Source organism: Manacus vitellinus, unplaced genomic scaffold, assembly GCF_001715985.3.
Source record: "Manacus vitellinus isolate BGI_N305 unplaced genomic scaffold, ASM171598v3 scaffold_17_pilon, whole genome shotgun sequence".
NCBI classification, from domain to species: domain Eukaryota; kingdom Metazoa; phylum Chordata; class Aves; order Passeriformes; family Pipridae; genus Manacus; species Manacus vitellinus.
In genome coordinates, this window is record NW_021939256.1 from 12465410 (window position 1) to 12478964 (window position 13555).

General features: G+C 34.8%; 1 protein-coding gene across 1 annotated transcript in view; it reads right to left on the reverse strand.

Moving 5' to 3' along the window:
* The window catches only part of ABCA13 (ATP binding cassette subfamily A member 13), a 165809-nt gene that overhangs the window by 96812 nt on the left and 55442 nt on the right, over positions 1–13555 (reverse strand). Inside the window, exons 24-30 of the mRNA XM_018069995.3 lie at positions 11382–11558; positions 9021–9321; positions 8062–8176; positions 6485–6814; positions 3896–3965; positions 2726–2860; positions 1252–1389 (exon numbers count right to left, since the gene is read on the reverse strand). Of these exons, the coding sequence (XP_017925484.2) occupies positions 1252–1389; positions 2726–2860; positions 3896–3965; positions 6485–6814; positions 8062–8176; positions 9021–9321; positions 11382–11558 (1266 nt within the window). The remainder of the gene's footprint in view (positions 1–1251; positions 1390–2725; positions 2861–3895; positions 3966–6484; positions 6815–8061; positions 8177–9020; positions 9322–11381; positions 11559–13555) is intronic.

Below are 13555 nucleotides of genomic sequence, written 5' to 3' on the forward strand. Positions count from 1 at the left end.
AATCACCAGGGAGCAAGTTCCAAGAAAATTCTTCATGAATGCATTTACCCCATATTTGGTACAGTAACACCCAATTCTTATGGAAGACAGTAAGCTCCTTTGCTGCATGGCAGCTTTAGCATTCACACAAAGGGGATTCGCTATCAGCCACATGACATGAATCAGTCAAACAGAGGAGAAGCAATACACCAAGTGTAGGCAATGTGGCGAAATCAGAGAGAAATACTGGAAATCTTTGTTTCAGGTAAGGACCAAAGGCAATCATCTCAACAAAATGGAGTTGTTCCAAATTGCAGAAATTCCAACAAAATTCATACAAATAGTTTTCCCACAAGTGTTTAAATGAACCTCAAGACATTCTGAAGTCTGCCCTTCTCCAGGAGATACCAGTATCTAAAACTGCTGAGTTGTTAAGCTTCTTCACCTGTGCTACAGACAAATGGATCATTTCCAAGCTATTTTAACTTTCAGAAAAGCACAACCCACAATGTTATTCTAAGGCACAAGATGGAATATAGGTGAGAGTGACTTATTCCTTCATTCCAAAAATCTAAATTAAATGTCCTCACAGAGAACTGAGGTGCAGAGGGAAAAAAAAAAACGAAAACAAACAATAAAACAAACAAACAAACAAACCAAAACAAAAACACAAACAAACAAAAAAACCTGCCTAAATTAATTGCAAGCAAGTAAACACACAGAAGAGAAGTGAAAGTATCTGGAAGCAGATAAAAATTAGTTATAACAGTTGCTTTTGAAACAAAAGGCTAAGAAGCAGAGACAGAAAGAACAGTGATTACAGAAGAGAAAAATAAGAAATAGAAAGGAAAAAATGAACAAATTAATTTTTTCACTGAAATAAGAAGCCAATTTTAAAAAAAGTTAATAAAGCCCAACACTCTTCAGATTCAGTAAGAGTACAAAAGGCTTCACTGAACTCCAAAAGCTCCTAACCAAGCAGAGAGGCAATACACCGGGACACAATGAACCAAAGAGATACTTATTTTACAACTTTAAAGAGTTTTCTTAAATATTTGTGTACAATAGTTTTCACCGAATGAATCAAGCATTACAGGTGACAGCACAATATAAGTTAGTATATAACGTTCATAGTATATACTATATAATGAAAGAGAGAAAGTGACAAGAACAAAACACATAATATAGGGCCAAGCAATGATAAAAGCAGATTGATCCCAATCAGCCCACCTTTCAGGAAAAAAAAATTATTAAAATTCTATTAATACAGACCTTTTTCTTGGAAGTTTTCATTGAAGAAAAACATATTAGAATTCAGATAATGTCTCTTCCTCCTCTCTGCACCACACAGGTTCTTCCAGTAGGAAACAGTAAAGGGAAAGTACCATCGGTGTTTTGATCCAAATTTTCCTAGATTAGAATTATGATATAAACTGTTGAAAAATTTATAGTCATTTTGTATCTGTTTACAGACGACTAATCTCCTATCACTACTTACAAAGACCTGGTTAGACCATTTAATTAGCTCAAATTCTTGGTTGCACTCAACAAACTTTATAATAAAGTGCAAAAAAGTCATTTGTTCATAACACCAGGTACTGCCCTAGAATAACCAAACTTCAGTGATACTGTGCTTTACCCTGTCTCCAAATCAGCTTCAAAGTGTAACAGGATCATAGACTTAACAGTATGTAGGTACAGCCTAACATAATCTAACCTACAGGAAAGAAAATGTACCAAATGGCCTGCCAAGGTAAAGAATCTTATTTTTTGTTATAAACATAATCCATAGCATCAGTCAATAAATATTATTCTGAAATTACTATCCACACAATGTAAACAAATCCGCTACCATAAGAAACATTTATAGTGGCACACAAACAGAAAGGGCAAAAACATGCTTCTATACACAACCTAAACTTTGGCATTGCCCAATCTTTCCAGGCATCACTTACCCATCACACAGTACACACTCTGTGTGTTTAGAGTTACATTTCATTGACACCAAAGGGCAGGTGTCAATTTAAGATAAAGTTTTTTTAAATTCAGTTGTATATTCCACCCAGCCCTATCTTTCAAGGCAAAATTTATTTTCTTTTTAAACAAATACAAAGTGACTGGAAGAAAAGGTGACATATCCAAATCAGAGGAAAGGTAAATTTAAACGCTAGTGAGGCATGAGGCTATGATTGAAAATATATCAACCAATTCAATAATACTCATAAAACTTGGTTAAGGGAAAAAAAATTTAAAACCCAAACCACTGCCTTCTGAAAATATACTTGAAAGTTGGTTTTCTTTATGCATTGGACTGTGGACTGACTGGGAGCAAGATACAGTTACCAGGCTGTCTGAAGCCTTTATGATCTGAAACATGCTGTTATTCATGTTTCAGCCTAAGTACTGACTCAGAAAACTTGTCATTTTCACAGGAAGTTTTGCTATTAGACTGAGCTCTGTTACTGTGAATTTCCAATAAATTTCTAATTCTATCAGCAAATAAAACATATTTCATGCCTTGCTACAAATTATATTCCATGTATTAGCATTACTCAATATTTGTGTATGTTGGAAAACTTTATTTCCCTGTCCCTAAAGGCAGTCAGACAGTTTGTCACATCAAAACCCTAACTCAGAAAAAGACATACTTTTGTTTTAGTTGCATAAAATGAGGAAAGCCTATTCTATCTATTTTATTCAATAACTTCTTCAAAAACACAAAATAAGAACAAGTCCAAGATCTTACCAGGAATAATATTGCTGAAATACCAGCCACCTATAGAATACAAGATGGAGTCAAAGAACATCATCCAGCACATCCATCCAAAGGTCATGTATCCTCCTTGTGCCATTGACTGGTGCACATTATTCCACTGAATTCCTGGGAGTAATAATAACAATTTTTTAAAGGTCAAAGCTAAATCAGTACAGCATTAAAGATCACAAATACATCAACACCACACACTTCTGGGTATTTAAGCACTAGTACAAAACAAATCATAGTTAATAACAGTAATCCTAATGAATAGAAACGAATTGCTATGCCTCTACATGCCTCTGTTTAGAACAGCAGGTGAAACTGCTGTTGGGAAAATGCAGGGAAGTTGTTCTAGAAAGGGCTGTTTATTTGGCAAAAGAAAAAGAACTACAACACTGACAAAATGGGGCACTGACAAATGAATCAGGTTTAAGCCATTCTGCTGATATAAAGAAAAGGATTACACAAAGTTTAATGTCATTTCTATAATGCTTAATCTGAAAATTTAAATCTGTGAATTCTAACTTAGAAGCATTTGTGTTCATCGACTGCATTCAGAGATAACCATGAGCAAACTCACTGAATAATTGCATCATAAATTTATTATATTGCAGAAGACATGAAAGGAAGAAAGAAGGTGCAAAACACTAGGACTACAGAAAGCTACCATATTGCTAAATGGAAAACAAAAGTAGCCAAGTTGTAGATTTATTGAAAGCATTGTATTTTTTTACTGAAAATGCTACTTTTTTGCAGTAAAGTTGGTCATGATATTGCTTCTACATTTCTTTTTCTATGATTGTTAAAAAAAGTAGTTTTTCCCAAAACACATTTTGCCATTCCTTCAGTAAAGATGAGTCAATTTTGATGAAGTGTCTGGTTACAATTTTAAGTAATGTTTTCTGAAACTACCTCTTCCACTCTTACCAACTTTTGTACCACTATGATACTTTTTCAATACCTAGTAGTTTGAAACATCCACTGTCATGAAAACTGATCTTGCCATATTAGTAAAAAAAAAGGGATTACATCCATTTACATACCTGGACTTGATTTATTCTATTAACTCATTAGAGATTTTTTTCAAAACTAAGTGAAAAACATTTCCAACGTTAGTTTTTGAAATAATTATAATGCTTCTTCTTCTGGAGAGCTTACCTATTTCTTGGCCCTCAAAGTGTGTAATGAAAAATATTCCTTGCCCAAAGGCAGTTGTAGAAAGAAGACACTACAATACCAGAGGAGAAAGAGGATGTGAACATCAAATAAAAACATGTTAACAAGTTCCATGAAATAAAATAAATTGTGATAATGAAAGCAAGCATAAAATAAACAGACTTTTTTTTCTTTTCACTTAGGCTAATGATAGCTATTTCTTTTTATGTTTTAACAATACTCCCCCACAAACTTCAGTAGTATTTGCTCCACCTTAAAGGGCTGCACTGACCCAGTTATTAATATTGAGAAGTGTTATTTAATTTTATAACAGAACATAGACTATCATAAATCTACCATGTACTGAAAACTTATGATGCAAAAGTATGCAAAGGAATTTACTTTTTGTGATAAGAGTAGTGGTCCTACTCAATTTTGCAAGATCAGAACTCAAGAAAAGACAAAAGTAGAAAGAACATGCACATTAGGTACTATATGCTGAGACAGCATTTTTGTGCAAGGAAATAACATTTGAATTTCAAGAAGAAATGCAGTTGTGCTGTATCACGAAAGTATGGAATGGAAAATAGCAAGTTAGTGATGTAGTATAGCAAGAAAGTGTGATGGAACCCATCCTGACAGCTCTCTAAAGAAAGAAGTATGATATAGGCTGTTTCTTAGAAAAAAAAAATCAAAATGATCACTGGTATGGTTTATGTATTTGTACAGAGAATTTCATGCTAATTCCCATCACCTGAGTTCCTGTCTCTTACATTTCCAGGGTTTCACCACATGATGGGCTCTCTCTTCTGTTAATAATTACCGCTTTTTTCACATGCTGCTGTCTCTGATTTTCAGCAAAGGCAAGTGTCAGAGACTGAAATGGTTAATGGCTTAAACGTTGTAAAATCACCAAAACACTTTTGGCCACTGTAGCAAACTGAAAAGAAGCAACTGTTCACCCAGCAAAGCCTGCCCCTCCCTGAACATGCCCACTGTGAAAGGACCTTCAGCTTAGATAAGTTAGATAATTATCCCAGGTGCAGAAGGGCACGCACACCTGAAGCTACAACCTGGATTTCCTGCAAATCCTGCAAAGTGGGATAATCCTTCTTATCATGCCAATGTCCTCCCTTATATGATGACTCTGCTGTGAAGACCCCTCTGGGGAGCATTAAAGGCTTGAAGACTCATGACATGTCCCGTGACATTATCCATTGAAAAACCACTGCCCCAGGAGAGATACAAAGAGTTCCCACCTTCCCACAAGGAGTTCCTGAGTTTGAAGTGTATAATCTTTGAGTTCTGGGGGGGACTTTCCCCAGTCCCAACAGACCAAGACCATAACTTAGACAGAACTATAATCACCACTTCAACCAACAGACATGGAAGCCACAACTATGAAGTTTCATTGCTGGATCCAGCGGGTGGTGACTATATATATATATCTTAGGACTCTTATCCTTTCTTTCCCTTTCTCTCCCTTATACGTTTCCTTAAGTGTTATTTTTATGCTTTAAAATTACTATGCTTTAATATTGTTGTATTACTATAGATGATAACACCCAAAATGGCAACATTTTGTTTACCTGTTTACCTTTGAAACAAAATTGTTCTAAAATAAACCCTATATATATTTATTTATAAACACTGATTATTCAATGTTGTTTGACTCTGATCCACACCAAGGAATTTATTAGCAAGAACAAGGGTTACCCTCTCCTTCTGGGGCCAGTCGTAACAGCAGGATATCTGAAATATTGTTTTGAAATAACTGATTTTAAGGTGTGCAAGTTCTCTGATGCACAGAAAAAAAGCAACAGAAAACAAAAAATCCACTTTGCCTATTTATGCCTGAATTCTGCAGTCTTACATCCATGTTTACTTGTATGCAAAGAACTTGTATATTTTATCTGACTGCTTGACACGGAAAAAGTGAGCTTTTTTTTTTTAATAGTGTATGAATTATTCCACTAGTTTAATTTAATACATGAGTTATTCTGAAAGACTCATGCCATAATGTGTGAAATATGGTTTGCAATGTATGACGATGATATTTGATGTCACATTCAGGGATATAGTATGTTAAGACAGTACAAAGACATGAAACAGCCTGTGGCATACACAAAACAGGAAAGGACCCTGAAGAATCTACGTCAAAGAATCATATACCTCAGACTGTATAGCTAGACAAATTTCTGATCTAATCTCCAGTTTTACTCAACAGAGAATCAATCACTAGTTTTCCTCCAAACAAATAATGACTTTCAGAATTGGCGTGTCATCAGCTGATCTAACATTAAAAATATTTTGAGGTCAAAATATTAAGAGAACTCATGGGCATGAGGAATGCAACTTCCTGATACTTTCTGTAGGTTTACAAAATTTCCCTCACAATTTATTTTTGGTTCCTTTCTACATTCTAAATATTTTCTCAATTGGATAGTTATTAATGTGATTTATTTCTAGTGAACACAAAAGCAAACAGAAACCTAGGAAAAAATAAGTGAATTATAATCTAAAATTTCTAAACTACGGAAATCCACAGCAAGGTTGGAGGAGAAAAATTAGAAAAGGAAAACAAATATTTACCATTATAATCTTGATGATGAAACTCAGTTGGTTCTGCAAGACCAACAAAACTATGTAGGGTAAAAAACTGATCATATAGACAAGGCTGGCACACAGAGCTGCTGTATCGGCACTGCTAAAAAACACTCCCAAGAAATAGCTTAGCATAATAACTGTGACTCCAAATTCCAGGAGAAAAAGGAAGATGAGGAAGCCATTGCTATAAGCAAAGATACCACTTGCTTTTAAAATGATGGCCAGAGCACAGCTGCTTATTGTGAGTACAATGACATTCTCAAGAAACCAAGCAAAGAAATGAATGGCTGGATGTACACCCATTGTCTTCATATACTGCAAGACAACACAGCAAAGAGAGTTAAAGTTAGGAAACAAATTTTCTTTTTTTTTCTTTTTTAAACAAAACATTGCCACCAAGACACTAGCACCTCCCCAAAGGAAGTCATCTTCTCCTGAAATTACTTGTTTCTTTTCCCTTTTCATGTGCTATCTCCAGGATCAAACACGGTATTGAGCAGGGCATTCTCTGGGATTACATACAAAACACAAGAGATTATAATGCTCAGCACAACTCTCTTTTGCAAAGGGTTGCAGGACCAGATGTCAGATTACTGGCTCCTCCAGTGAGTTTGCCATTTATACACTAAAAATTCGGAGGATATGCACAGCATTGTATAAACAAATGGGGTTTTTTGCAGCCTCTTGCTCTACTAAAAGTACCATACAGATATGTCTGTAAACCTTTACATATTGACATAATAACGACACCTGGCAAATAATAATTTAGTATCACTCATCTTTTTTCAAAAAATGCTCTTGGATACAATCTAATACAACCTCTGAAACATTTTTCCTAAGAGGATCAAAATTAACTTTATGATATGATATGATATGAAAATAATTTAATATTTTGAAGCATTAAAAAAATCTATCTTACAATACAAAGAGTAGAGAAATTAGATAAGTTTCCTGTAATTCCCCAAATTAAAAAGCTTACTCAAGCAGTAATTCTGCTGATCACTGAGACCAGCATAATTCTTAAATTCTATGTAAAATTATATTTTACATAGAAAATGTACCACAAAACCCCCTGTCTTTCCATATGATTAGCACCTGTAAAGACTAGCTGCTGATATAAGCAAATAATTGTCTCTTTTCTTATGTGTTGTCTTTCCTAATATTTCTGATAATTACGCAATGCATGACAAATTTTTAAATTGGTTAAGTTAGTGTTATCATTACAGACCATAGAGCAAAACATGAAAAAGAATCCAAAAAGCCCCATTCTATTCACAAGGACCTTTTCCAAATAACAATTTCCAGCTTCAACTTTTATGGTTCTTTTGCTTTTTGGTTTTTTGTCTCAGGGATAATATTTGCATGCTAGTGCTCAAACAATGTTGTGAATCTGAGTTAGAAGCTAGATTTAGAACCTACTGCCCAGAGGAAACAAATGAAAACAAATGAAAACAAACCATCTGAGTACAACATTATGAGTACTTAAAAGGTCTTCGTGACTTTTGCATTTCAGTGCACCATAATGAAAGAACTTTCTTTTCAGAGATTAATCTGCCTCTTACCTCTTCAAGATGAATTTCTCTTTCATAAACCAACTTGCGAACCATACCAGCAACTGAAACCATCCATGTTAGCATCATCATAAGTGGGAAGAAAAACCCTATATTGTTCAAGAATCTATGAGAAAACATAGATGCAGAGTTGTCAGCCCTCAAAGGTAAAATATTTTCTAGCGGAATGTTACTAGGTTAATATTGGGACTATTCTCAATGTAAGCACAAAATAAGATCTGACATGAACTCTGAGACTTATTCCTGTTCTGGTTAGAGCTACTTATTTTTTATGTAATGGGCTAAATATACGTATTGGTACTACATTATTATATTAGCATTTCCAACAATACAACTATATAATTACTCTTTAGGATTCCATTTGAAGTCCGACAGAATTCAGATTTGTGTCTATGGCAAAGTAACATATTTGGACAGTAAGGAATAACATGACTCAGTCAACTTTTACTCCACTTTAATAGATTTATTACCACTGACTAATTTTAAAATCTAATAGTCAGGATGTTTTCATGCTTTTACAAACAACAACCCTACACTTTTTCTTTTCCTTCATCAACTTCACACTGTATTTCAATGCACACGAGGGACCAATTTACAGTTTGTGTACAGGACAACTAAGGATAGAAAAGGGATCTCTTAGAATACTCTAAGTTAGTTGCACAGTATATTGACACAGCCTCTGCCCAGCAGACTACTCCACAGTATACCTGGAAACAGCTTGTAAGGGGTCATTGTAAGGGGCAGATGTTATAACATGTTATATTAAACACAGCTGTTGGACAACATTTGCTATGGTGCAATATTGGAGTAGTATTGGATATACTGGTTCAACCCTGTGCCAAGATATACATTCACTCACTAAAAAGTGGGAACCTAGTAGGTTCTGAAGTTCTCTAGCACTGGTCTAATAAGGATAATGCATTGAATTAAAAAGACGACAGTTTACTTACAGATCACTGGTATGACAAGGGTAAGGCATGGCTTGCACCTGAATGGCTGTCTCTGAGGTATCTATCCCAGTCTGTGCTGAAATAATTGCCCTTTCAATCATGTCTTGAAGAGGAATAAAGACATGGTTGTACTTAAACCCATCAGCTGGTAACTTCTGGGGATGGGACTTCCATGTTGGGTTTTTAATCAAATCTGTTCTCATGCTATAGAGAACACTGGTTCTAATTGTATATGAAATGTGTCTTGGAAGGCCATTACTAGAATCTTGCCTCTTGTTCTTCGGTGTATCGAAGATGATACCTGGCACAGGAAGAAAGGAAGCTTCATAACCAAGCTTATATGATCTATGCTGTTTCCATAGCTAACTCATGGCTAATTACCATACAATATGGGATACATTCACCTGTCAGGGCAGGTCTCTAAACTTTCTTGACATCCAACACAATAATGGTAGTTTTCATTTTTTGTGTTCATGAATTTGAAATGTAAAAAATTATTCACATGATACACGAGTTTGAAACAATCATTTTTATCTAAGAAAATTTATTCTGTGATTTTCCTTTTTAAACTTCAATTTCTCTTTGCATCCAGGCTTAACTCTTTTTTGGGAATTGTTCTCAATTCCACAGTGAAAGTAGCAGCCATAAAATTTGTCCATCAAGAGATAGCAACCTCTGGAAGTGGGTGAAAAATTAGACAGTACCAACTCACTAAAATTTACCGTGATATTAATTTTCAAATCAATTACAAAACTTTACTACTTTACTACTTTAGCGCAGCAGAATTTTTATGTTTATTTTCTCTAGCTCTGTATAAAGAAAAAAAAAAGGCAGATGAAAACTTAATATGAGATGTAAAGATGAAGCCACATATATGGAAATGGTTGTATTTTCAGTCTGGATGACCCAGACTTTTTAGGACTTTTTGATGAATGTGAAATGTTGCCCTTTTTTTCCTTAGGAAAGGGGAAAGGTGTCTTGCCTACCATCTGATTTTCTGAAAGAGACTAAGATATAAAATAGTCTGCTGCAAAGCTTATTTCTTTCAACTGGTCAATCTCATTTTCCCATTTATGCAAACAGTTGATTTCCTAAGACATTCCATGAGGCAATGAAGGCTCTGAAGACTACAAACGGAGCAAGGAAAATTCCACTCTAGTTTAATATCTTGCTTTGGAAAGGAATGTATGCCTACGTCTGAGCATGTAACATTGACATGTTGGACACATTAGGTCCCTTAAAACACCATTTTCTCTCTCTAATAGTTTGAAGTGATTATAAGGCCAGAGTACCGAAAAAAAAAACTCTCAAGAAATGTCTTGGCTTATGTTACCATATGACCTTTCCCCAGGTAAGTGGAAGAAAAAAATTGATCTAGAACTTGACAATTCAATTTTCTGAGCGCCAAGATTTATCTGCCCGTTTCATCCCTTGAAGGGACAAACAATTTTGCTCATATAAAGTACTCTTTAGCAATTCTCCTTATCTTATGGTATGACCTGTTAGTCTCATATTGATGGAGTGTAGCCACTGACATTCTGTAAATGGGAGGTACTGTGCAGGTTACAGAACAAGCATAGGATTCCAGATTGAGTAGTTTCAGTCTCTACAACTTCTTTCTTATGCCTTCTGTTGTATACTTACAGGAGTCCAAGGAGACAATAAAAACCAAAACAACAGTGGGAAAATGTTGCGGCACACTTCATGTGGACTTAAATGGGTCTCTTTTTTGGAAAGGCTACATGCAACTTACAGCATTTTCTGAGAGATGAGAAAGCATGTGTATTAAGAAAAACACACTTGCCTTTTAAACTTTTTTGTACAATTAATTGATTCTCTAAGCATATAACGTGGGGAAAGGATAGAGAGCATAATCCCAAGGAAAACAAAAAATATACCCGTTTCTTAAGAATTTATAAACAAGAGAATTTCTCTGAGATGTTGCTTTAAGAATAAACCTTACCAAAACCCATTTCTTTCCTCCTTTTTGCAAAGTCAAGAATATAATAATTAAATTTTGAAAGGATGTAAACTAGATTAACTAGATGATTTTGTCATAATAAGTAGTCAGTTTCCTCAGCATTCTACATTTTTTCAGCTTTTTCTACTTTAAACATTTATGACCATTCTTTTAAATATTTTGTTATAAATAACAGGCTACAAGTATTCATTTGGCTATTCTACAGTTAAAACAATATAGTTTTTCTTTACAGCATATATTACTTTATTTTGCCTGTATTATATGTGTTTTAATACGCATTTTGAAACTGCATAAGCTTAACCTATCTTATCAAGAAACATAGACAACGACTACAAACTCTGAACTATTCTGTCAATATGCCTTTTACATAACGGACTTACTAGCCAAAAGATTATTTTGCTGCATGAGTTCATGAGCCTTCTCCTGCAATTTTTCCACAGAGTCAAAAGGCTGGAAACGGTCCAGTAACACACAGGAAGAGATATTTACTACAAGCTGTGACAACAGGTCAATCTGTTTACTTGCTGAGCTGTTAAGCATCTTGTTCATCATGGTTTCTAAAATGAGGAAACAAATTGGACTCCTTAGTTTTAATAACTGGAACAGAAGGTGTGTCGTCACTTGCACATCCTGTAAGAGTAAATACCCTTTGTTTTAAATAGCATAGGAATTTTAGTGTGAGCTTGTGGAAGAAGTGCCATTCATGTTTCAGTGGCTTTTACAAGCCTGAGCTACATTTTCCTTCAATTTCAAAGGAACAAAAATGTAACAAACTAGAGCAAAGTTTTAGAAAGACATCAGGTCTTTGAAGCTGTAGGACTTCTAACATTTTCTTGTCTCTATAACTCCTCCCACAAATATAAAGGGAATTGCTGTACTGCACACATCACAGTAGAGACTAATCTGTCGTTTAATAATATATTGGCCAATTCCTTTCTACCTAACACTGTGAATATTTCAAGAACTTTAAATATAGAGCATAAGTGTTTTGACTGGAGCCCCACATTTAAAAACATCTGAAAGAAAGCCTACAACCCCTGTATTTTTACTTTGATTTTATCTATGGATCCAGGATGAATGTATACCTTCAGCAAAGCCTCATTTCCAAAAAAACTGAACCTTTGGAGAAATTCAAATCTTCATCCATTGGTATAGAATGTAGGGATAGTGCTATATCCTTATGTTTGAGAAAATAAATAGAAAGATAGCAGGATCTAGAAACAACCTTAACTCACCTAGATTTAATGAAAACATTTGAATTTCTCAGGGAAAAATAATGTTATAAAACCTCCAACACAGTTTTCCATCTTAAAATTTTCAAGGTTCACTTGAGGATATAGGCTTTAAAAAGGATAAGTGATGACATCATTTGATAACAATGGTGACAGACAAATTCTGGAGCATAGATATTATTTAGCATCAGCACAGGAAATATTACAATAGGAAGGCAGATAAGTAAAAAAATGTATGAAGCAATCTGAAGAAGTGACATGATTAACAGTGAGAAAGGATAAGGAGCACGCGGAGAAAAAGTAGAGGAACTGACAGTCTAGAATTCATAAGATAGGCAAACAATGACAGAGTGAATTCATAGGTTGAGAGAAACCAGTACCAAATATAGATCCTATATGTCTTATTTATGACTATCCTTGAGGAGGACAATAAAGGAAACACTTTTGACGCTACTTTTTTATGGCATTAGAAAGAACAGAATATTCCTAGCATTAAGCCCTAGTGGTAGAGTTAAGCTTTCATATATATATTTATATATGTTTATGTTATTATATATAGCCCTATATATATTCTCCCCTATAAAGACAAGCTAAGAGTACTGGGGTTGTTCAGCCTGGAGAAGAGAAGAAGGCTCCAGGGAGACCTTATAGAAGCCTTCCAGACCTTTTTGTGGCCTTCCAGTACCTGAAAGGGGCCTACAGAAATACTGGAGAGAGACTTTTTAAAATGGCACAGGACAAGAAGGAATGGCTATAAAGTGAAAGAGGATAGGTTTAGATGGGATATTAGGAGGAAATTCTTTACTGTGAGGGTGGTGAGACACTGGAACAGGTTGCCCAGAGAAGCTGTATTTGCAGCTTCATTCCTAAAGTGAGCAACCCAGCCTAGTGGAAGGTGGCCCCATGGTAGAAGAGTTGGAACTAGGTGATCTTTAAAGCCCCTTCCTACCCAAACCACTCTATCATTCTGTGAAATACACACACACAAGACCTTAATTAGAAATCAATAAAAAACTAAAAAAAGCTTCTCTTGTTAATTAAGTTATTGAATATTTTAGCATAAGAAACATCATCTAGCTTACTGTTTCCTTGGAGTATGGCATACTTTAAGTTTTCTGGAAGAATATATTTTCTTTCGCAACATGCATGAACTTCTGTATTCCATCACAGAAATAAGACATATATATGAACAGATACAATCCACAGGAAAGGTTTAGAATTGAGATCTAGAGAGTTGTATCTTGTATTTTTTCCATTTATAAATGTAGCAATTATGAATAAAAAGCTTGGTGAAACTGTGTTTGCTGTTATCTTCATCCTTT